General features: G+C 41.6%; 1 protein-coding gene across 1 annotated transcript in view; it reads left to right on the top strand.

The window, feature by feature from the left end:
- Positions 1-2,004: 2,004 nt before the first annotated feature.
- chsy1 (chondroitin sulfate synthase 1) overlaps positions 2,005-25,763 on the top strand; it is a 49,158-nt gene continuing 25,399 nt past the window's right edge. The window contains exons 1-2 of the mRNA XM_069711458.1: positions 2,005-2,928; positions 9,625-10,120. Of these exons, the coding sequence (XP_069567559.1) occupies positions 2,615-2,928; positions 9,625-10,120 (810 nt within the window). The 5' untranslated portion in view covers positions 2,005-2,614. The remainder of the gene's footprint in view (positions 2,929-9,624; positions 10,121-25,763) is intronic.

The following is a 25,763-nucleotide window of genomic DNA, read 5'->3' as shown; positions in this document are numbered from 1 at the left end:
TGATTCATAAATACCACTAAAAGTTTCAGATGTGCCATAATTTATCACTACATAAATTTATACATTACAGTTTTGACCTAAAAAAAACAATCCGGCCCAGTGAACACAAACCAAAGACGACTCTTTAAAGGTATTTTTTTTTTAAACATTTCGGATGGACTCAGCAGTATGAAAATAGTTTTTCACAAGATAAACCAAAGTTTTTAACTTCATTAACGTGGCTATGAGGCGTCAGTCAATGCCATGGCGGCATATTTCTTGTTTCATGTACAACCTAAGGAACAGAGCCAGTCAGCTGGTTCACTTATCATCCCGCTGATGATATGATGAAATATCCTCATGAGTGAGGAGTCCTCTTCTCCTCGGAGAGTCCTCGTACTTAATTTATTAGCCAGTGGAAACAAATAATTTTAAACCGTTGTCACGAATGAACTTGACATTAGTTATGGACAGATTCATCTATCAGGGAATCCTGGCAGAAGAAATACACTGAGTGAGTGTTACCGCCAACATTTTGGCACAGTATAGACTGTGATACATTATTGTATGGAAAATGTAATTTTGTTAGAAGTGGTGATGCAATCTAAAAGGCAGGATGACAATAATGAAATGTTATTACATTTGAAGAACGTATTGCTGAATCAAAGCCTCAAAATATACATGATGTACTACTGTGCAAAAGATTTGCTTCTATTCGTTTCCGTTTCACAGTACCATCAGGGTGACTTCTGATGAATTACAAATGACCCCAAACATACAGCCACAGTCAATAAGAACCGTCCTCAGCCACAAGAACAACGAGGAGTCCTGCAGCAGGTGGTCCGGCCCGTTGGGGAATCAATCTGAGATGGCCTGAATCCACAGAGCAGCCATTTTAAAAACTGCATGAATATATATACCTGCAAAGAACTGGTGTTATTTCAAAAGCAAAAAGTGCTCACAAATATGAATTACATTTCATTTTTTCTGTGCTTCTTCTATGCAGTTTCAATTCAATTTTATTTATATAGCGCCAAATCACAACATGGGTTATTTCATGGCACTTAACACATTAAAGTCAAGACTAGTTTAAAAGCTCAATAAAAAAAAGCCTCCCCACATCCTACAAAGTGCCTAAAAGCTTCTACCACAGAGCTGTAAACAAATCATATTTTCACTACAATAAACAGAATATAGGACACGAGTAAGTGAACATTTTGATTTACTTTGCGTACACCATATTAATAAGAATCACACAAATCAAAAGGAAATACAGGAACATTTTGCGTTTAATATTTTTATGGCCTCCCGCAGAAAAACAAAATTTGAAAGTAAAACATTTAATGGCAAGGCCTTTGCAGAACAAAAACCACATGGGGGCGCTCGCTGCATTTGTGGCCTTTCTACTTTTCAATAGTTTTTTTGGCCATATTTTCTGTAGCACTCAAACGGATGAAAGAAAAATAATCATCAATAAACACAACATAATAACAGAATGTACTAGAAATTAAGTATTTTATCTCATTTTTATTGTCTGGCTTGGCTTTGAACTAAAGTAGCGTAATATTAGTAATTAAATACAGTCTAATAATGGTGATTATAAATATCAGAATCAGCTTTATTAACCAAGAATGTGCACACATATAAGGAATTAAACTTTTTTTTTGTTAGTTAGCACGATTTTCAGGAAGTGAGATAAAATCGTTATTACTGTTTAATCCAAATTTAGAAACAGCAGAATTCTGTATTTTCACAGGGGTTCACATGTGACCTGAACGCAGCACCGTCAGGTCGACTGGAGGGTGCTGGACTGGATCATCCGGAGTGACGTATACGGTCCAAAACACTTCCACTGGGATGATTGGTTGTAAAATGTAACGCCGCTGTGATTGGTTGTTTCCTACTGTCACTCAACTGGTCCCCTAACCCTGTCTCCATCCCTAATCCGAACCCTAATCGTTAACCCTCCTACAAAGTCCCAACCAATCACAGGCAGCTCATCCCTTCCACTGATCCAATCTAGCATCAAGCAAGGTCGAATGGATCGAAAGGGGGTTCCATCCTCAGCTAAAACCAGTCAGAGCGTTTCTACGGAAGCGCCGTTGGGTCAAACCGCCGCTAAAATACTTTCGCCATCGAGGATCTTAAAGACAGTCGAGACATTCTTCCAAAAGAGGAGATAATGGTGAGAATGGAGCCGCTTTTCAAGGCTGAGAAAAAAGCTGTTGTGTTTGTGGGTCGGCGTTAAATTGTTGGGCTCGCGGGCTCGGTTCGAGAGAGAGAGAGAGAGCGCGTGAGAGAGAGAGAGAGAGAGAGAGAGAGCGCGTGAGAGAGAGAGAGAGCGCGTGAGAGAGAGAGAGAGAGAGACGGCGGAGAGCGGTTCAGGTGGCGGCTTCAAGGAGACTGCTGCGATGCTACGTAGGCATCTGGAAGAAAGGGGCTTTTCTACCCGGGGAGAGTGTGTGTGAGCCCGGTTTCTGGAGGCACCGGGGGGGGCCGTATTGACCCTTTTTTTGTTGTTGTTATTTCCCCGCTTTTTATTCCCCCGTTTCTTTCCTTGAACACACCCGCTGTTTTGTGTGTGTGCGCGGATCCAGTGAGGATTAACGCGGCGAGCTGGTGAAGTTTTGGTGGAATGGCAGGTCGAAGCCGGAGAGCCTGGTTCAGTGTTCTGCTCGGGCTGGTTGTCGGGTTCACGCTGGCGTCCAGGCTCATCCTGCCCAAGGCGACCGAGTTGAAGAAAGCCGGACATAAGCGGAAAGCCAACCCGGCCGGCTGCGGCGGGCTCAACGGGGCTCTGAGGAAGGAGTACGACGGAGCGTTGTGGCCGTCGCAACTCAACGGTTCCCCGGCGACCGAGAAGCCCGGTTCCCGGTCCGAGAGTTTCCTCTTCGTCGGCGTCATGACTGCCCAGAAGTACCTGAACAGCCGAGCCGTGGCAGCGCATAGGTATGTGAGATTACACGTTTTCCCCTTTATTAGCTGTACGGTAACGGGGTCCATCATCATGTGACCTTTATAAACTCACCTGTGAGCATACGAAGCGATTAAAATCACTTTTTAATGCGGCGGAGGAGCTTTTTCATCCCGTGTGTTTTAGGTTGCTAAGCTAGCAGCAGCTAGTTTTTTTTTGTTATTTTTTTTTTTTTTAACTCATTTTCCGCTTTTGTCATCGGTCCACGCTGGTTGGCATCTTTTTTTTGGGTGTTTTTTTTTTGTGAAAAAGGAACTTCTGAGAAAATCCAACAGGTACCAAATGAAGGTGCTGTGTGAAATGAGTAAATTAATTACTAGTGATTGGTGATAAAATGTTGGCTAACTGCTGGTAAAATAGTCATTAAGAGCCCCTTTCACGTGCAGTTTTGCTTTCACTAAAGTTTATTAAGTAGCTTTAAAGCTGCTAAAAAACAATCTTGTGTAAGTAAAATATTCATTTTCAACCATCAATCTTATTTTTATTGCTGCGCCCTTTATAATCTAATGGGAATATTACATGTCTGCTGTTTTACTTTTGGACACAGAACTATTTACATTTCCAATTATTCTGCTCATTATTTGCCCAAGTTAAGCAATTTGATCTTTTTTCTTTATGACATGTCAGTAAATAGACAAACCGTGATGACGGCCTCCCAGAGCTCAAGTTTTTGTCCAAATACCAGACAAATATACCCAAATATATTCACCTCTGGCGGGCCACTGCTGGATGACTACTTCCAGTGAATTAATCAGTCATGGGAGTTGTTGGTGTAAATCAGCAGTGTCCAAAGTTTTTTCAGAGGGCCAGATTTCATCATGTGAAAATGCCCAATGAGACTTTTTGAACCATAAAAATTAAATACAAACACATTCTTCTTTAACAATTATATTTGCAATGACACAACAATTGTCATTTCTTCAAATGGAAACAGAACCAAATTCATTCAACTTTTATTTATACTCGAGACATCATCGAGGGTGACTCTTCATGTACGACGGCATCGAGTCATTTAAAGAACAATTAAAACAAGGACTGTGATCACAGCAATAAGACAAGCCACAGCTGAGGTTCTAGTTAAACCATTTAACTGTCAGATGAAGGAAGATTTAACCTGAAAGATTAATTAAAATCAACAAAAACATAAAATAACAAGCATTAAAATATAAGTTATGTAGTTTGAGTGGATAAAATGGAGTAAAGTACATATTATATGTGACAATTACAAGCTTCGGTAAATGTGTGAATGGAGAAAGTGATTTGATTTTAAGGAGATTCTGTATTTTGTTGCAGGAGTTCAGGTGCACTGAAGTTAAAGGCAGACTTTCCCAGATCTGTCCTAACACAAAATATAATGACGAAAGGACAAATATAAAAAACAATTCTGCCTTTCTTTGACCTCTCGAGAGTCAGATCACATAAAGAACAAACTGTCTGAAATACCTAAAACCCTCCACGAGGCTGATAAATATCTTCATTTTAAACAGGACTTATTACGGGTAATGAAATGTTGTCTGTTAACATTTCATTTCAAAACATATGAAACTTCATCTGGTCTTTTCACACAAGTTCATTCAGAAAGTCATCTTTTGATTGACAGTGCTGGCGGGGCCATAAATAATAAATTTTAAAGACTGCAGGGCCGTATAAAACCTGACCTTGGGCCGTGATCGGGCCCCCGGGCTGGACTTTGGACACGTCTGGTGTAAGCAAACAATTGCCTGTCTTTAAGCTGATATACTTGAACACAACCAGCTTTTGAAATGCATCTATTCAACAACAAATATCAATGATGTAATGTCGTTAGCTTCTGAAGCTCGTGTTGGCCCCTTTTTATCAAAAATATCTTGCTTTCCATAATTTCTCGGATCATCGGTTTGCTGAAACGTTCAAAACAAAATTCCTCCATTCGCAAGTTGTTTTAAAGGTTTTCCTCTGTCCTCCTCCTGACAGGTGTTTGCTGATGTTTACAGAAATGTCAGAGGCCGCGGAGGTTCATTTTTCATTTACTAATATATTGTAATTTTAGACATGTAGAGTTTAACTTCATAACTTGGATAACAGCCGACGTCTGAGGAAAACCTTCCAGACGCCGTCCTCTTTTCCTTTCGGTGTCTTTGCATTTCCTGCATCACGTTACAAACCCCGTTAGAGCGCAAAATTGTTAGCATCTGTGGCTGCTAGGCACCGTCCACGTTGCCATTTCCTAGCAACGGCGCTTTTACGACCCTAACCACTTTAACACCAAGCATACGTTGCAGAAGACTTCCCATGTCGCAACCACACGAGCTCCACACGAATGCAGCATCAAGCAGCTACAACCTTTTTTTTTTTCTGGAGGTCGTAACGACGTCTTTGGATCTCGGCAGGATGACGCAACACGTCGAACAGCAAAGAGCTGACAAATGAAGGATAGTAGTTACTTTAATGCACGGGACTGATCTGTTTAGTTATTTAGGTTACAGAAACAACTGGAAAATGTAAATTTTATGTGGTCATTGGTTTTCGTATACAGTGAACCCTCGTTTTTCGCGGGGGTTACGTTCCAAATAGAAACCGTGATAGGCGAAATCCGTGAAGTAGTAACCTTTATTTTACAATTGAAATAGATAGAACTGGACATTAAATATATCTATGTTACATATAGTCGTAATGTGATTTCAATGCACGATGCAAATCCGTGAAGCAGCGAGACCGTGAAAGGTGAACCGCGTTATAGCGAGGGTTCACTGTATATCAATTAGCACATTTCCAAAGAGGCTCAGATATTTCCTTTTTTCGAATATGTCCAGAAAAAGCCAACAGATTGGATGGGATGTTCTTTCAAACCTCCTGATTTCAACAACCGTGTAAAAGAATCACATGTGAGTCGTGTGATTGTCTCGCTGCACGACATACAGCGGTGGGTTTGGAAAATGTCTCATTCTTCCTGAATAAGTAATATCATAGACCGAAGCTAAGAAAGTGTGAGGGAAAGATACGTTATTGGCCGTTCTACGAAGATATTCTGAAATGGCCTCAGATTTGTCAGAAAGAAAATGGAAATAATCAAATGAACCGTTTTCTTTAATTAGTATCACACATGTCCTAGATCTTAAAATCCGTCATTTCAGTCGCTGAGGTCTGCAGCCTGGAGGCAGCTGCAGGAGGAGGAAGTAGGTTGAACAGGAGGACGGTGGTAACTGGAGACGGAGAACAAAGGGAAAAGGTTCAGGTTCATCGTTGTCTGTTTGCAGCATGATTGAACTGATTGAAATTTTCCAAAATGAACTCGCTGCAACGCTTTTTCTCAAGTTGCATCAGCTCTGTGTTCACAGACGACCTGCTGGGGGAAACGTGCCGCTCTGGTGTCAGAAAGCTCCGTCTTAGTCACAGTTCATTCACGGGTCAGTCATCAGTACGATCACAGCTGAAACCAGCTGAAAGAACGAGACTATTCTGAAGTGGCTCTGATCCGATTCCCAATCCGACATCTACAGAAAGTGCTGACTCGGGTGTTCTGGAGGAGGCGAACCTGACGCACCTGAAATAGTTTGCTGTGGAGGAGCGGACCAAACCTGCAGAAGTCAATCGATCGCCTCTGAAGGTTGTGCAGCAAAAATATTCGGTTATTGACATTTTCATTATGTGTGTGTATATATATATATATATATATATTTATTATTATTGAGAAATGCTGTTGAACCAAAAAAATCAAAAGCAAAGTTGGATTTTTGTAAAAAAAAAAAAAAAAAAACAATGATGGAGGCAGATTACTCTCCTCAGTTTCAAATTATTTCCAAAACAATTGTGGATTTTTTTTAACAGATTCTCAATATATTTTAATGGAGACCACAATAAATATTCCTTTCTGTGTAGAGTGAAGTAAACTTATGGACTATAGCATCATGTTATCTTTATTACAGTGGTATTTTCAAATATTTCACAAAGTCTCACATCAAAAACTAAAGTTAAAGAACTGCAATTTATAGTAAAACAAAAGATCTTCAACAGTTAAACTGTTTTCCAGTGACGGGCTTTCTAGTTCTTTGTAGTTTTATTAAGACCCGTTGGGACTGCATTGTATATGAGAGAAGGTCCATCAGCAGGAAACGATGATCAGGTTTTGTTAAACTTATTGTTTTTAATTCAATCAGTTTCAAATGCCTGCCACCTTCAATGAATCTTGATTTTCGGTTATTTTGAGGCTGTGTGAAATCTCGGTGTTAAATCTCTTTTCGGTCTGTTATTTGTGACCGCTATGAACAAAAGCAGCTCTGTGTGCCGTTAGATAATTTGCCTCATGCAGTATGTTAGTTGTGAATATAAAAAGTGGAGAAAAATATGAGCGCTAAGTTTTCAGATCACTTTATTTTCTTCCATTAAAGATTCTTTGTACTTTTGTGGAGGAGCTGTCTTTGGTCATTAACACGTTTAAAGGACAGCTTCACCGTTCTTTAAACCTATCTTAGTCAAAGTCAGTGAGAGTTTTATAATCACTCTGCAGCAGCAAAGCATGTCGACCCTGAAGAACTGCAACAACTAGATAAGTTTACAATCTCCACTTTCTTTCTGTGATGCAGATGTGGAGAGGAAAGTGGAAAAGCTCTTGTCGAAACATGCTGCGCTGACTTGAATCTAATCAAAGGTTTTCAGAGATTGTCCCAGTAAACTGCATTTAGCTTAATTAGGGAGTCCTTTGGAAAAAGGACTCAGGCTTTTAATTTCTCCAGGATGTGGAAGCTCTGTGCTGTCGAACTAAAGAATCCACCCGAGTACATCGAGAGTAGAAAACTGTGTCACTGTTGTCTCTTGTTTCCTGTTAAGGAGTACATCAGCATACAAGATGGACCTTTACTTCACATTATATTCGCTCATCCCTGCCTGTCCACTTCCTTTTCTTTTTTTTTTCTTTCTTAACATCTGTCTGATGGAAACGCGTGTGAACACATCTCATGTTTACAACAATCTGTGCAGAATAAACAGGCGTTTTGTGTCCACGCCTGCATCTATTTCGTGGCGTCACTTTACCGTGAATCAACACAGCTGTCGACACTCTGGTGCTGCCTGACAGCTCGCTTCACCTTCACTTCATGGACTAAATATAAATGGAATAATTAGGTATTAAAATGGGAGTGGAGAGATTCATATTTACCATTAAAAAAAAAAGAAGCTTTTTTTTTGTGAGAATTATCAATTTCCTTTACATTATGAAACTAGTTGACACGTATGCTTCTCTACAAACTGACTGTATGCCAGGAAGTTGCGCTGCTGGCTGTCTGAAAGAGCACAGAGCAGTCTCCTAAAGTGGAAACAAACAAACGCCTGTTCTGTCTCCCATTTTGGGTCAGAATTATTTCAGGTAAAATGTTAAAAACACAATGATGTGGCACGTGTGGTGATTAATTTATGTGTTAGAAGTGATCTCATTTCTTTGAAACGGCGTTGGCGTGTCAAAGTGAACCGATGTGACCAAACTGCTCGGCGTTCCTCTGAAGTAGGAAGTGTCTAACCACAGGACATGTGATGTCATTAGTGATCACTGAGCCAAACAGGGACGTATGACTGATAACCATGTTTTCTTTAAGTTTAAAAAAAACAATAATAATTTTTACCTTCAGTATACATTCATTTAGAAGAAGAGCTCCTGCAGAGTAGCTGCTGAGGTCTAAGATGTTCTTTCCAACTCTGGATGTTATGTTACGTAAATGCCGCTCATGTCAGGATCCATAATTTAGAAGTGAGCCGTCCGTTTGCACCTAAAAGTGTCAAACGAACACGTCTGTGGACGCAGATATGTGCAGTGAAACGCAGAGTATTGTAAACTCTTTTTTTGGAGCTGTTGCTATTCAGCATGAGCTACTGCCCGTCTGAGAAATAATAGAATTAACGTTATTTCTTTTCAAAAACAAGTTACAAATATTTAAAACACAATATGCAACAGTTTAAAACATAATGATGAAATACAACAAAAATTAAAACAGGCAGCGGATCAATAAAAAAGGCAAAGTCTTAAAATAGTGTGTTTTTAAGAGAAAGCAGTGTGTTGGCGTCCCTGATCTCGTCTGGCAGGTCGAACAGAAAACATCCGGTCAGCGTTAGTTTGAAGGTCAGTTGGAGGTTTGGTCAGGAACGACCTACCGGAGGATCTCGGGTTGCATGTAGGCTCGTAGGGGGTCACGAGGTCAGATATATATATTCAGGCGCCGGCCCCCTGCGAGCCTTATAAGTGATCATTAAAATGTTAAAATCTATTCTAAAAACAGACAGGGAGCCGATTTAAAAAAAAACAAAAGGTGTGATGTGCTCTCTCCTGTCGGACCTGGTTATGAGTTGAAGTGTATTTATGTTAAATTGTGTGAGGCAGTAGTGCAGAGCGTTGCAGGAATCTAACCGGGGTGAGAGGAAAGCATGAATTACTGTTTCTACGTTATTGGGGGATCGCCAATTACTACGTATTTTAGTGGTTTCGCAAGTGGGCGTGGCCAAATGGCTCTATGGCGCCCCCTAAACTGCAGCGCCGGCGGCTATATTTACCTACATGCATGAAATTCGGTGGAGGTGTGTATCACACCGACATGTCCAAAAAAAGTCTCTTGTTGGTTTCGTGTGGTTTGTCATCAAAGGAGAAATATAGTTGTGTGTCATCGGCGTGAATAATCTCACGTGTCCGTGTGCTGGTGCGTTCGCAGGACGTGGGCGCAGACGATCCCGGGTCGCGTGGAGTTCTTCTCCAGCGAGGGCTCCGACACCTCCATCCCCATCCCCATCGTGGCGCTGAAGAACGTGGACGACTCGTACCCGCCCCAGAAGAAGTCCTTCATGATGCTCAAGTACATGCACGACCACTACCTGGACAAATACGAGTGGTTCATGAGGGCGGACGACGACGTCTACATCAAGAGCGAGCGGCTGGAGAGCTTCCTGCGCAGCCTCAACAGCAGCGAGGCCATCTTCCTGGGCCAGACGGGCATGGGGGCCCGGGACGAGCTGGGGAAGCTGGCCCTGGAGCCCGGGGAGAACTTCTGCATGGGCGGGCCGGGGGTCATCATGAGCCGCGAGGTCCTCAAGAGGATGGTGCCCCACATCCGAGAGTGTTTACAGGAGATGTACACCACCCACGAGGACGTGGAGGTGGGCCGCTGCGTCAGGAGGTTTGCAAGGGTCCAGTGCGTCTGGTCCTACGAGGTAAGACATTTTTACTTTTGGTGTCATGTCAGATTTATTTATGTTAAAACTAGATTTAAGACAAAAGGACACGAATATAAGAGAAATCTTGAGTTTTGAGTTACTGACTGTCTGTGGAGGTGCAGGAGAGTTGGGTGGGGGTGGGGGGCATGTTTGAGCAGTAGTAGCGACTGGCACAGATATGGAGGGAATTAAAGCACTTACAAAATACTAGATGTTGTCATATCCGACATCTATCGTAAATGAACATTCAGAAATCCACTTTGAAAATCCTCGGAAAAAGACACCCTGAATTCGCCTACAGCAAGTTTTCCTTCTGTATCCATGGTAACCGGGTGACAATGCGCTGTGCATCCATTGGTACGTCGCACACAGGAGCCTGCTGATAGTTCATAATGTTGATGACGCCTATTTGCCAAATGTTAGAAAAAACACATGCGATTGGAAGAGCAGTAGCAGCAGATGGCGGGTTGTTCAGCGGTTTTGTCCGAGGAGGATCAACCTGTCCGACTCGTCTCCGCTGGGAGAGGACGAGACGGTGGACGGAAGATTCTTGTGTTATGGTTAATGACGAGGACGTTTTCCCGTCCCGTGATCAACCCCAAAATCTGACTGACCAGCACCTCTGGTGACGTCGTTTGGAGAGCAAACTTGGTCAAAGTTTGAATCGTTGTCTTTTGTCGTGGAATAATGGATCAAAAACCATTTTAATACCTGTGTGATAGAAATATGAGTAGGAGGTCATTATGAGGTCACCGGGTCACGTCTTCCTATGTTGGTCCTGACCTTTGACCTGCGCCACTTTACAGAATAACATATTGTCTGCCTGTCTGTCTGCCTGCTTTTTTTTTTCCACAGTTCATTTGGTTGCTTAGATACCGATTTTTTTTTTTCATGCAATTACAAACACAAATATTCAGTTCAAACCATTTGGCCGATAATAGAAGTCAAAGGTGGAAATGTCCTCCACGTAGAAAGAGTCCGTGCTTCACATTCAAGGCTGAACTGACTGGATTTGACTCGTGAAAGTGTCGTCATCGTTGAGATGATACCGAACCAGCAGCGCTGACTCAAGAAACGCCGACCTCGTCGCTTCAAGTGTGTTTCCTTGTTGAGTAATCCAACTCTTCTCTGACACGTCTAGACAGCGGTGGCATCTGACCTGCTGCTCATCGGGATGAATGAGGCCCTTTGAAACAAACATGAATCACAGTAATGTGGAGGTTTAATGAAGTGACTCTCTGAGACAACAGCAGGGTCTGATCTGTGAATCACAGAAGTGGGATTGTTTGTTTTGGCAAAATCAAAGAGGAAACTAAAGAGCTAATTATGAGAAACAAATTCATGCAAATGTATAATTGGATAAAATGATGACTTATTGAGATTTTATATCCAAAAGCTGACTGTGACATCTTAATGTTGGTCCGTTGTTCAACGGGGAGGATCGTGACTGTTTTCACATTTGGTCAGCTGCTGGCTAAAAGAAGAAGAGAGAGAGCTGTGAGTGCTGGAGCAGAAATGATGTGATTTTGGATGTAAAGTGTGTAAGTGTGAACGATATAGCAAACGAACAAGGTTGAGATGGAGCTGCAAAACAGCTACTGGCGACAAACAAATGCAGGCAACTGGCCAAACTGGTAACTGGTAATTTCTGCCAATTTCGGCAATTTGACTGCAAAAAAAAAGAAGAAAATCACGCGAAATGCTTTTTTTTTTTTTTTTTTTTTTTTTTTTTTTTAATGCAATAGTCACAAAAAACTGGAAGATCGTGAAAGGAGGGACTGTTGTATGAACCCGGTCAGACGTGGACGTTAACTGCAGCTTGACCGGTCGCTGGAGGCGCACAACCACCAAGTAATTGTAGTTCTTTTCCCACTAAATCTTCTGGATCGGTGTCTTTCAGCATGTTTCTGGTGTTCAACCTGTGGCGCCACCTGGTGATAATTGGTGATTCAGCCTGTTTGCTTTCAGGCGACATGTGAAGAGGGCTGCTTGCTTCAGGACATGACAGGTCAAAGGTGAAATATGGTCGTTTACTGTGTTTAGCTATCAAGTTGCGTTAGTTGCCATGGTAACCAGCTGGTAGTTTAGTAGGATTCAATTCAGTGAGGTGTGGTGAAAGTAAATCTGAAACCAAAATGATAGCTGATCGAAAGGTTGTGAATATGAGAACGATGAACATGATGGACGGCTTCAGCAGCAACCTGTCACGTGACTCTGAAGGCCTCATCATTCCCAGTGTGTAAGACAGGTGTTGGTTGCTGTGGTAGCGATGTCCTGGGGTAATGATGGAGAGTTGTTGTGGAAGTAACACTGGCTCTGAAAAATGGTTCAGATGCAGAAGTGCTTTAAGTTGCAATACCACCGAGTGCTACTGGAGGTCAGCTCCAAAAAGCCTGCAACTCCATAGACTCCCATTCAACTGGTCTCCTAAAAATGTCTCGGTGCTATTTAGCTGAACTCACTCCTTCTTGTTAGTTTCCTCGGTGTCCATCTGAAAATAATCCGTCTTAATTAAAAAATAACCTTCAAAAAGCAGTATTTTTTGGGGTGGGTGTGTCTGTTTGATTGACAGGCCTGTGGTGGGCGGGACGTAGTGGCGCCCAAATATGGTCACGACCGGCTCCAAACCACTTGGGGACAAGCCAGATGGTGCCGGACAAAATATTCCGAACTGAAATAAGTGACGGGTGACGTCCCTGCTGGCTGCCGCTTGATAGAACCACAGAGGTTATCTTGGTTCTGGTATCATGTCAAAGCCTCTCTGGGTGAAGGAGGCTAATCCAGCATGCTGGAGGGCAACCTCAGATAAAGTAGTGTTGTGTTCGGGGGTGAATACAGAGATGGGATCAACTCATTGTGAAACAGCTGGATCATGTGTGAGGGACTTCCTGTGAGCCACCAGTCTTTTCCTGCACTGAGTGTCCCAGTTTGTTTTTTTGTCTTCAGGTTTCACTGGGCATAAACTTCTCGATCAGTCAGACTTGCTCGTACTAGACTAATACACAGGAAGTCGTCCGCCCACACTCACAGCAGCGATGCCTCAACATGCTCTTATCTCTGAGTGTTTCTCAACCCGACGCCGTCCTCTAGCCTCCCGTCACATGTTCTCTCTCACTGTCTGACTTCTTCAGTGTGAGAAGCCACCGTTCCTCGTAAAGCATGTTTTTACTCTCTAAATGCACAGTTGCAATGTCTTATTTTGGTAATGTTGCCCGACATAGTAACACAAGAGACCTTACATTAACTTATTCCGCCCTTCAGATCCTGTGTGTTATAAAAATGCAACCAGTGACAAGTTCAGATTCTGTCCATTACCATCTTTGCTAGTTCAGAGCGGTTTGGAGCAGGAAGTGACCATATTTGGGCAAGCTGGGGGGGAGGAGCAAGCGGTGGATCTGACCGATCTGATCGGAAACCTAACGATACTACATCCCGCCCACCGATAGCTGTAACCTGACTGCACCACAGGCCTGTCAATCAAACAGACACGCCCCCAAAAACAGGTCTTCTTGAATCTTCTTTTCTAATGAATGAGGGATTATTTTCAGATGGACCTCCAGAAAACTAATAAGAAGGAGTGACTTTAGCTAACAACACCGAGAGAACTGGTGGACACATTTTATTCACTTTGGATTTGATGAGAGAAGTTGAATGGGAGTCTATGGAGCCGGAGGCTTTTTGGAGCCGACCTCTAGTGGCACTCGCTGGTATTGCAGCTGAAGACACTTCGGCATCGGAACCATTTTTCACACCGTGTAGCTACGAACACTTTTATATCCAGTCTATGCTCGTACTACTGATTAAAAGGATGTAGCATTTGGTGTGCTTTATTGCTGTTGCATTCAATGTCATATTAAGTTATTTTTTTAATTACCGTTTCGGTGAGGCAGTTTTTCAAGGATAGGGATAAGGAGACGTATTGTGTTTCAAAATTGCAGCTGTTTCAGGTATTAATTCCGAAATTGCCGACACGGCTTAGTGGAGGGTAACAGTACTATAGGTTAATTTCTGTCATTGTATTATTTTATCTTCCTCTCTGCCAGCTTGGTGGATGAATCTTGATACGATAAGCTGAGCCACCACTACGGAGCAGAAGCCCGTCACAGCATAATCAGAGCTGTATACGATTCAAAATGCTGTCCTCATTGTAGCTGGGGGAAAGAAATGCGTTGCCATAGTTACTGAAATCAACCCAGGCTGATCTGGAACCTGAAATTCATCTGCTTTGAAGTACTGAATATGTTAACTGATTTCTCCAAAGTGTAACATCTGGTATCTACAGATTTTAAGTTTGTAAGTAATTTGTCAACTTTGAGATCATGAACAAGCTTTTCAGCAAAGCAGCAGCCAGAATGCTTTGAGGGAATTTCTTTAAATGTGGCGCAAAAGTCCACAACTTAAATGGTTTTCTGGAGGCAAACACCTGCAATGCAGCAATTCTAGTTTTATTATTAAAGGTACTCGGTTGAAGACAAATTGTAATATCGTTAAAAACCTAAAAACTAAAACTTTATGTAAGGTCGGCCTATTAATCAGCTTCCTGGTTTATCTGACGCTGCGGTCAGAGAGTCCATCTCCACCCCAACGACACCATCGGCCTCGCGGATCAATGCTCAACATCGTGCTGTTATGTTCCTGTTAAATGATGTCATGGAATTGTCGCTCTCTCCCGCTCATGTTTACGGGCTATTTTTGGATGAGAGATCAAGAGAAGAAAAAAACAACGGCAGGTCGAATGTTAAATCAATATTAGTCTTTTAATTATTCTGAAATTGTATTTTTAGATTTAAAATGTTTCATTTTCTTTTAAATATACGGCATTTGAATTCAATGTACAGTGAACCCTCGTTTATCGCGGGGGTTACGTTCCAAATAGAGACCGTGATAGGTGAAATCCGTGAAGTAGTAACCTTTTTTTTTTTTACAATTATTATACAATGAAATACTCCATAATACATTGAAACCAAAGAACAAAACCTTTTTACAGGCCCAAGCATTTGTTTAACAAATAAAAGTACTGTATAAATGTTTTTTTTTTACAAATAACTACTGTACTGTAAAATAATAATTTGAATCATCAATACGAACTGAAGGCTTCAAATTGCTGAGATCGGCACCGCCCCACTGCGACCCGAGTCATTGGATTAGAACGGGAGGAAATGAAAAATGATTATGAAAACAAATACAAAGTACAGTAGGACAAATAGTGACTCGTGTATTTCACTGCTCTTCTGACTGAGCCGCTGCATCCTGACTCCGCTCTGCAGCGGTTTTTTCTTCTAAAGCCGGCGGTGCAGGTGTGGTTTTTCGAGAGAAGAACATAGTTATCGGTAGTTGTTGTCGCTCTTTTTTCTTCTGGGCAAAAAGATTCTTATAAACCGACATGCCACCATCGATTATTTTTAATTTGGCAAGCTGTTTTACGTACGTGTACATATTAAACCGCAACGTTATTGACAAACAGGTAGAGAAGAAGCGGAGAGACTGTTTAGCCAATCAGAATGCAGAACACAATGCACGATGCAAATCCGTGAAGCAGCGAGACCGTGAAAGGTGAACCGCGTTATAGCGAGGGTTCACTGTAATTTCCCATGATATAAATATTTATTTTAGTAATCACCAGTTTCATAAAAACACCATCTGGCACCGACAGTTGTGCCACGGTCAAAATCTCTGAGATGGATTTTCAGATGTTTTGATGTGAACAATAACCAAAGCTCCCGATCTGTATCTGCATGATTTCATGCACTGGTGCCACGTGATTGGCTGATAGCATGAAGGAGTGAACAGGTGTTCCTAATAAAGTACGCTGTGATTGTAAATCTTCATTAACACTGCAATGAGCACTTTATTTTGCTTATTTTTTTGTAATTTATTTTTTACTGTGTGATTACTGCATGTTTAGGACTTCAAATATTGCTGTTGTGTTATTGGCACTTAGTAAACTTGATGTTGAAATATGTTTTTCTTAGCACGAGATGTTCTCTCCTTAACTTATTGCTGAATTAAATAATTGTTTGAATTTGAACTTCGTTATTGAGAACATTTCTCACATGTTTCGTAGTACATCTTTATTATTCTTTATTTTCTATCTATCATAGGCAGTGTGGGAAGAGGTTGAGTTCACAAGAAAAGGCACATTTAGCCCACTTTATGGTGCATTCATGACCAACTGGGAAATGGAAAGTTGTAGCCTGCGAGCGGGAGGACACACCTGAATGCTTGTTGAATGTCCCACCAGAACTGTGTGAGTTTTTTTTGAGAGCTCCAAGAAGTATGTTTGACGTCACTAATAAGTCGTATGTGAGGCGTTATGAACATCCAGAAAATGATCGAATCCACCAGCAGTCGGAAATCTACAATTCGTAACGACCAGATTAGAAATACTCGATTGTTCTGGAGGGAAATGTAAATATCACAACATCACCAGGCAGCCCCTCGAGGATTTTGCAGAATTTCCTTTGTGATTGTTGCGATAAAAATTTTGTGGCGGATTTTCTTAAAAATTAGCTGAATGTTTGTTTTGTTTATTTACTGTAAAACGCTTCCAAAAATTGCAAGTCATGTCTGCCTTACTGGCTTTAAAATGAGGAATTATTTTTCTTATCAAATGAGAAAAGTGAGATACAATTGATTATTTACAGAGTCTATGACTATTACATTAATCAGAAATATATTGTATAGTATAATTATACTGAAAGGCTTCAGAGAGCCTTTGTCTCTCTGTTGCCTTCGAACAGGTCGTTCCCAGGATCTTAAAGAACCGGGCCGAGTCGTCGTGTCTTGGTGTCTCCTGTCTCGATGTCTCCTGTCTCGGTGTGTAATCCCACTCTGACTCCATCATGTTGAGATCAGGGCTCTGTGGGGGCTACACCATCTGTTGCAGGACTCCTCCTTCCCCCAGAGACTAAAGATAGTCCTGCATGACGGGCTTTATGTTTGCACTGGTGCTGCAGACTGACTGCGGGACGGATCGCGGCTCCTTTTCGTGCCACTGTGTGATTTATAAGAGTCAGCAAAGGTCCTTGGAGAATTATCTGTTCTTCACACACCATTGAAACATCAGAGTCCTTCTGGGTTTTCTCGTTGGATGGAGCCGAGTTAGAGCTGTACGATTAACTGTTCAAAAGTTTGATCTTGATTCATTGGCCATTCTGCCATTTTCACTGCGGGGGACATCAGCTCCAGCAAAAGAAGCGCTCCTACTTTCTTCCTCAACAAAATAATGACATGCTATTACGCCACATGATGCAGAGCAGCAGGGACGGTCAGCAAGGAAAGTTAAACCCAGTGAGCAACAGGAGACTGAAGCTTTTAAATTCAGCATCAGATTATGAAGCTGTTGCAAACTAAAAACGAGAGCGTCTCTTCTCCAAAGTTGATTTCCAGGTTTGTTTTTCACGACTAAACACAACTGGTATAATCTGAGGGAGGTCGATTGATGATCTTTAGTGATTGAACTCTTTATTTTATGACTCTTTTCTTAATGAATTTTCTGATTCCTAATTTGATATTTAATCTGTTACACTGAGCTCGTGAAAGAGATGCTGGCTGCGAACAGCCCACGAGCTAGCCAGTTAGCCTGTTAGCATCACCACATTAAGAAAATAAAGTGGAGAACTGTTTGTTTAGTTTACTTGTGCAATCGCCTAAAATTTATCAAATCAAATCGGCACGGCAGATTATTGTGATTATTTTGAATTTGGAGATTATATCCCAGCCGAAGTGTAATTCCAGAGACGCAAAGACTGAACGTTTTCTATTTAAACTCCCTCCTTCACCTGGAGGTCAAGCTGGAGCTGCTCAGTCAGACTTACTATCAGACTCTAGTGTAGCCTGATTATTATTATTATTACTATTTACTTAGCACATGCTCTAAATGCACATCCCCCAGACTCCCTGCTGTGCCCCCCCCCTCCCCCTCTGTGGCCTCCTGACTCCCCATGGTCATAATGTTCTGGACGTTAGCGGTAGCCTGATGTCCCCCGGTGGCACTGAGACGACTCTGGCCCCAAAACAGCGTTAATGGGAATCACAAGGCCGCGCTGCTGCGAGTTGTTCCTCCTAATCCTAATTTGTCCTGCGGAGCTGGCAAACCTTCAGCCCCCCCCCGCTGTGAAGTGCTGCCTGCGTGATGCTTCTGCCAACAAGCCTCACCATCGCACATTATGTTGCCTTGCTGCCTCTTTTCTTCAGGACCATCAGCGTTTCCCCTCCTTCCCATCCCGAGTTTGAAGTTATACAAATGCTGAGCTGGAAGTCATTAAAACACTCCACAGATTTTATGTTAGAAAAATGGAGTTTTGGAAACGACTTCATGCGTAACATAATTATATATCCTCATTTTTACAACAATTCTTTCCCAGACAGATTATTTCTCTTTTAATTCTTTGTAATCTCAGTGGGTGACACGATGGTGTCCTTTAAACAGCGCAGACAAAATCCAGAGGACATTTTGTGGGACGAGTTTGTTAAAGGACGACGTGGAAATGACAAAATATGGAAAACCAAATTGTAAATGGCCACTGTCCTCTAACGATGGATTGATAACTCCGACTGAGTGTAGCAGGTTGGGGATGTGTGACGGCTGGGATTGGCAAGCCTGAAGGAGAATCAGCCGCTCAGATGGTCTGTACAGGCACGACGCTGCACCTGCACAAACTTGTCTCTTTAAGAAAGGCTCATTAGGTTGTCGTCCCAAATGACTGCTAGTTTACAACGTGTGTTACAGTGCCCAAACACACGAGTTTCTTCCCTCCGACTGTCGCTCGTGTGGGAATTGTTAAATCGTTGGGTTCCTCTCTCTCGGATTTTGAAGTTGTTAAGCGCCCTGAGATAACGTGTGTTGTGATATGTGGTGCAGTTTAGATAAAACTGAATTGCCTGTCAGGAAGCTGCTTTAAGCACCTGTGAGCAGCTCTGCATCTGTCTGCCTCCTCTTTTCATTCACTTTAAGTCTTGACCCTTCTACCTTTTTTCATTTCTGGCCAGTTTGTCTCTGTTGAAACTTCGAGTAAAATACGAGGTCTCACATAAATGTGCGACAGTGACGCTGCTGTTTTCCTGTTTGACTTTGTCATGATTAATGAAGCCACTTTACTAAAACAAAATGGCCGTGTCCTTCAATACAAAATAGGGCAATACACTATTTCAGTCTGTAATAACTGCTTTAAAACAGACTCCTGTTATTGAGATGGATGTTAGAATGATGGCACAACTTTGGTTGTGTTTTACAACCAATTTTATTTAAGGTGCAAATTTTTTAAATACCTGCAGCTAAAAGAAGAAAAAAAAGTTTCCTTTACTGAGGTAGAAGAACAGAAAAAAAGAAGATGCAGTGTACATTGTGTACGTGTTCGTTTCTTACTTCTCTACGACAGTGAACTCGGCAACTTTTATAAGGTAGCAAGACGTTAAAATGTGTTAACCAGCTTCGAGGAGTTGAACATGTTCCCCACACGCCCTGTCAGTCCGTTATTAAAGAAAATAAATGCCAGATGTGTTCATAACTATAATAATTGTTGTATTTGGCCTTGCAGTTCTCGCTTGATGGAATAACGGCTTCCGTTGTTTTAATTACTGTGAAACACAGAAAATTAGAAATAATTTAAATCAAATGCAACTTTACAAGAAATGAGAATCAGAGACTTTTAAACAAAATAAAATGATGTCTTTCACGTTACACAGAAGCAGCAGCAGCACATGTGACCATCATGTGACTTCAACTTCTTATTCAGGAGCTGAACTCCTTCTCATCTGCAGAGAAAGGTGGTTGAACGTGCTGATGTTGTGGTTGGTGATGCCAGGAGATGGAGTCTATTCAATATGTTGTCAATGATGGATAGCAGATTTTGGCCAAAGGTGAACAACTGTACGCTCTTATTGCAGCGGACAAATAGTAATAAACTATTATGTACATTTCCTCAGGGGAAAATCCAGCAGCTGTTTTCCTTGTTAGCAGTGGATCCCTCTAAAGTTTGCAGTGGACTCAGCTAACATCAACCCATAGGAGCCTCTTCAATGCCTTTAGTGTACAGCAGAGTCAGGCAGTCCTTAATCAGTAGCTGGTGTCACATTACAGACAGAAACAAACCCAGCCGTGTTACAGACCCTTCATGAACACCTGAAGAAGTGCAGCGGGTCGATGAGGTTATCTCGGACTGTTTTCTCTCGTGTGCTGTGATTGACTGTTGATTGGCTTTAAATGTGGTGGAAAGTTGGTTATCAGATTAGGGTGGTGCCGCTTTGACTGGCTCAGTTTTAACGCGCCAGTTATGCAAAAGTATTGATTATTTTGCGTTTGTAAAAAAAAAAAAAAAAAAAAAATTCTAGATCCAATGTTAAGACGCTAGCTGGGCTGTAATTTGGGAAAACTGGGATTACTATGAGCATCAACAATGCCGGCCAGAATGTCTCCCTGTAAAAATGCTCTACTCAATTATATAATCAAACAATATGTAAAATAAATCCTCATCAGATGTCTGATGTTCACACTGCAAGCTTTTAGAGCTCAATTCAGATTTACTGCTCAGATTTTATGTTTATTTATTGCGATGAATACTAGAATTGTCAGGATACCAAAATTGTTGGTTGTTGGTACCAATACCACCGGAAAAAAAAAAAAAAAAAACACAGTTCTTAAAAAAAAAGTCAATACCCCTGCAAAAACAATGAACCAATGAAATGTGTCTTTCAACCTAAACTTTATCCGAAAAGAAGAATTCAGCCACAAGAGTCAGTTTGAGCCTTCAAAGTAATAAAGAAGACATAACTGTCTTGACATTGTGGCATCACGTGCATGAAATATAAAAAAAAAAAACAAGACGAATAATAAATAGACGAGGTGCAATAAATACACAAATAATATTAACATGACTAAAAATAGAGCCATGTCATCTTCCAGAATTTAAAACATACAAGACTGCATTATAAAAACACACATTGCTCCCCAGCCAGGACTTTAAATATGATTATTACACAGGTTTGGCGGCAACCTGTCGTCCAGCATCGGCAAATACATTTAACATAAACAGTCTCGACACACAAGTGCAAAATAACGACGTGCCGCCAAGTGAAAAATCCAATTTCCAGTTTTCGTCATCCAGTAGAAATTCGCTGTTTCATTCAAGAGGGACCAATAAAAACAAAAGGAATTTGTCATGTTACGTTTAAGATATCTCAACTCAATTATTAAAATCAACCTGAAGCTTCGTTACGACCATTTGCGCTCTCAGTTTATACAAACTCAACACTTCCTGTATTATTTCAAATTAAAAGCCCTGTAGTGTTTTCTTAGAAAGAAACTCCTCATGAAAAAACACTTTAGATGAATAATCCACAACAACCTCCCTTGCTTCAAATAGCACAACACTCCTGGGAAGTAGAACATAAACACACTTCTGTATTTCCTCTAATGCACCTCTGAAAACGCCTGAAGTTTATATTCTGGCTTTTGCTTAACTCGAAATGCAAAATATCTCCATGCATGTCTCTGGTTTTTGTGTTTTTTTTAAGGCAGGTCACGGCAGACATGTTGTTTCCTTGGTACCTTAAGTACCATCACAAACAGCTACCGACACTTTTTATTTTTATTTGCTCCCTTCTTGGTCCTGAAGTATCAGCGCCTGACAAACCGACTAGTCAGCATTTTTTTTTTGGCAAGTTAAGGCCAGTGGTGGATGAATGTGTATTAAATCACGTGATGTGAGACACATTGAATAATAAGGGTGCTCATTTGTGGCTGTGCACTGTCCAAAGATAACATTTTCTTTTTCCTCATCTTCATCTTGCCTTTTTCCACCTCTTTTGTTGTCTCCCAGTCCTCCTCCTCCTCCTCCTCTCGTCTTGTTTCTTTTGTACCGAGCAGCCTTCTCCTCTTTCCTCTCTGCTTCACTGCCACTCCGAGGCTTTCTAAAGCGCTGCCATTGTCGGCCTTAGTCACTTTCCTGGCATCCTCCTCCTGACCATTAACATTTTTATTGTCCCCTCCTTTCACTCTGACAAAGCCTTTACAACGTGAGTGTCGGGAAATGGAGGATGTGAATACATGAAAACTTCTTTTTTATTAATTTAAAATGTGATTCGTCAATGACATGCAGCTGTAGCCTGGTGGTGCCGACGGTGGCTCACCGCTTCAGTTTTCTTGGCTGTGAATACAGTCTGGCTCTTATTAGCCCCTCTGAAGGGCGAGCGGTCGTCCCGCCCCTCCTTCACTGTAATTGGACGGCTGGTGACAGTGACAAGTGCAACTCTCGGCGAACTCTCACAGTAAAAAACACGTAGGGGGTTCGGGTTCGCACCAGGCTAATGCAGCTACCTGATTTAAACCCAATTTCAATAAAATTTTGAATCAATGTGAATTTTAAACTCGATGTCAAACCAATTTCAATTACATTTAAGTTCAATTTCTATTCAGTTGATTCCAATTCAGTTCACGTAGCGTCAAATCATAACATTTAGGGCGGCACGGTGGTGCAGTGGTTAGCATTGTCGCCTCACAGCAAAAAGGTTCCGGGTTCGAATCCGGTCCTGGGCCTTTCTGTGCGGAGTTTGCATGTTCTCCCTGTGCTTGCGTGGGTTCTCTCCGGGTTCTCCGGCTTCCTCCCATCATCCAAAAACATGCACCTCAGGTCAGGTTACCTGGCGCCGCGCTAGTGGCAGCCTGCTGCAGCAGCTCCCCCCTGAAAGCCCCCCTGCTGTAGTGAAGACATTTCCCCTCGGGGATTAATAAAGTGAAATAAATAAAAATAAATAAAATACTTAATCTCAGGGAACTTCACATAGTAGTTACATTATAGAGACCTGACAAGTCAGCACTTCCTGAATAATTCACTTCAATTGCATTTATATGACATCCAATCTGAACACAAGTTACATGAAGCCTCGATACGGTACGATCCTTAACAGATAAAGAATTTGACCAAACACAACACCTTCATTTTAGTCATCTGCATTGCAATGGAAACGTATGCAGCGTGTCCTTTTATTAGCGCCTGAGGGAAGCAGAAGAACGGCACTAGGTGGTCATATATCTGTTAGGTAGATTTCAGTTTGCTCATGTCAAAATTCATGTAGTCCCTCGAGGTTCAGCGCTCGGTCCACTTCTTTTGACATTACTCACTAAAATTGAATGGAAGTGAATTATTCTTCAGGTTCTGTAGAAATCATGAAGTGTGTAAGATTGCGACTGCTTCCTGGTCTCAACTCACACTTTTAGGGTCTCGAATAAACTCGGCCACATTTCTAGATGTAGCCGCCCCATCCACAGTGGGACGGATGATGTCTCCCTACAATATTTTCCAATTGCCTATAAAACCCCACATCAGTCCCTGGACACCCCCCCCCCCCTCTCCCCCCGACAGCCAGCGGTTGAATGACACTCACTAGGCAGCGGTCCAGAGGAATTATTTTGTTGACTTCCGATTACTGAATAAAAAAAAAATCATACTATATTTATGTTTATATTTCAACAGCTGGATTTAATTGAGTGCTTTGATCCTAGAAATACATTTAACTGTAGTTGGAGTCGTTAACCTGACGTTTCTTATCTGAGGGCACAGCCTCATGTTTTCATTTTCACTTTTGCGGCATTTCCTTTTCACTTGACTGTGAACCAAGCCTCTATAAATGAGTGTGTTTTCGGTTATAAACATTTGCGTGTCTTACATAACTTACTTTTTCCTAAAATTTCTTTTTCCTGTCACATTTTCTACTCTTTTTGGTTTTAGCCTTTTTTTTTTTTTTTTTTTTTCCATTCTGATTTGCTTCCTTTGCACTTCTCTTGTTATTTTAATGTCAAATCCATCACACTGTAGTAGAAAAAGCCAGTGTCGGCACTTCTGTCTGTGTCTGGAGGTGTGGATGAGTCCATTCAGTTTAGTTAATCGGGCCGAGCTGTTGTCAGCTTGCTGCTGCCTTCGGTCTGGCTGCCATATTACTTCCCCATGCGTTTCCGTTTCACTCTTTTAATGTCAAAAACCTTAAGAGTATAAAGTGTCATCCAGATGGCTGCAGCTGCTCTGCTCTGTGTACGTCTGTGTGCTTGTGATTACACATCTGGTGACTGAAGTTGGGAGAAGATGTCTTGGCAGAACAACTGTATTATGCAGGCGTGTTGTTTAGGAGAGGCCTGGCGTGCAAGTTTTACACATTGCATGTAATTAAAATTCATAATATCAGAGCATTGGACATAAACATCAGTTGTTTTTCCTAATTTACAGCAGCGTCTGGGAACGTGGAGGAAACCAGTCCTGCTGCTCTGCATGTTGTGGAACAAGCTAAAGCAGCAGCATGTGTTTAGTATGTGAGTGAAGTGAGAATCTGTGGATGGACTTGAACAAGCGGCTAGATCTGTTGCAGAAAGGCCTTCTGTTACCGTTTTGCACGAGAAGTACATTTTGATAGATTCTGGTCTGTAAAAGTTGATACTTTTACCCTAATTTTAGGTATTAACGTGCTGATTTTTCTAGCTTTTTGTCAGCAAAATATTGTAAAAAAGATACTGATATAATTTAAACTCCACTAGTGTTTTAAAGTTGTATTGTAGCACATTGAAAACCTGGAAACCTCCCCATTAATCCAGAGTCAGTAGAAGAAGAACTTTCTTGCTGTAAAGAACTTTGGGCATGTTTCTTGTATGAAAGTTATTTATATTATTATAATTATTAATGAATGATACAAAAATGATAATAAGCGCCCAGAATGCAGCACGTATCCCTTCATGTGATTGTTTCATATATTTCTATTTGTCTTTTTTGCGATTTGCTCCACTTTTCTTCCGCGTTGCGTAACTCTGTAGTATTATAGACTATATTTGGCACCGCCGTGTTGTCCATGTGTATTTTTAGCATGTTTGGACGGTTTACAGAAGCATGCATCAAGCCTGGAATGTAAAAACATGTTCCTGTCCAGACATCTGAGGCGGTCGTGATGGGCCTCAGCGTAAATGGTGGAGGTTTATGTTATATATCTCCGCCTGTTTTACACTCTGTGTGTTTCTGCAGCTGCAGTCCTCCGCCCGTCCATCGCTGCTCCGTCACACCATCAGACCGTGTCTGACTTTATAGCCAGAGTACAGGACTTGTATAGAAATGTACACTCTGAGAGCGCAGGCCTAACCTCTTTAATGAAATGCAAATTGGTCGGACTGTCCTGTGAAAGTCGAATCAGTAGCCGGAGACCCTTCAGTTGACTTCAGTTTTTCAAAATGAGTTTTTTCTTCTCCTTTTCCCTCTTTCTTTGGGTGTAGAGGCCCTCGGAGGGCAACCAGAGCCGACCGGCTGCACGGCAACACGCCACACTGCACTGAGGTTGGATGGCGTTCCAATTAAGTCATGTTGGGTGAAAAAAATTCATCACCAAAATTTATTGGCTAATATCTATATTTTGTCCCATAGTCATAGTTTTTTTTTTTAATTAACACTTTGAAAAAAGAATACATTTGAGGATCAGCATTACGATAGAAGTGTCACAAAGAAGAGCATGCTGTTGGTTTTCTGATTGACAGCTAGTCTAATAAAAAAAATAAAAAAAAGTTGTGTCCGGTACAACCCTCAAAATATGACTCCCTACATGTCTGAATATGTTTCACAGTCGTAGCGATGGTTAGTTTTCTGGTTGCAGTTCTGACCACCAAATCTCA

The sequence above is a fragment of the Brachyistius frenatus genome, unplaced genomic scaffold, assembly GCF_029030835.1.
Source record: "Brachyistius frenatus isolate BFR_SWC_R1_liver_20210118 unplaced genomic scaffold, ASM2903083v1 Contig_100, whole genome shotgun sequence".
In the NCBI taxonomy this organism is placed as follows: domain Eukaryota; kingdom Metazoa; phylum Chordata; class Actinopteri; family Embiotocidae; genus Brachyistius; species Brachyistius frenatus.
This window is presented reverse-complemented; position numbering and strand designations above follow the sequence as displayed.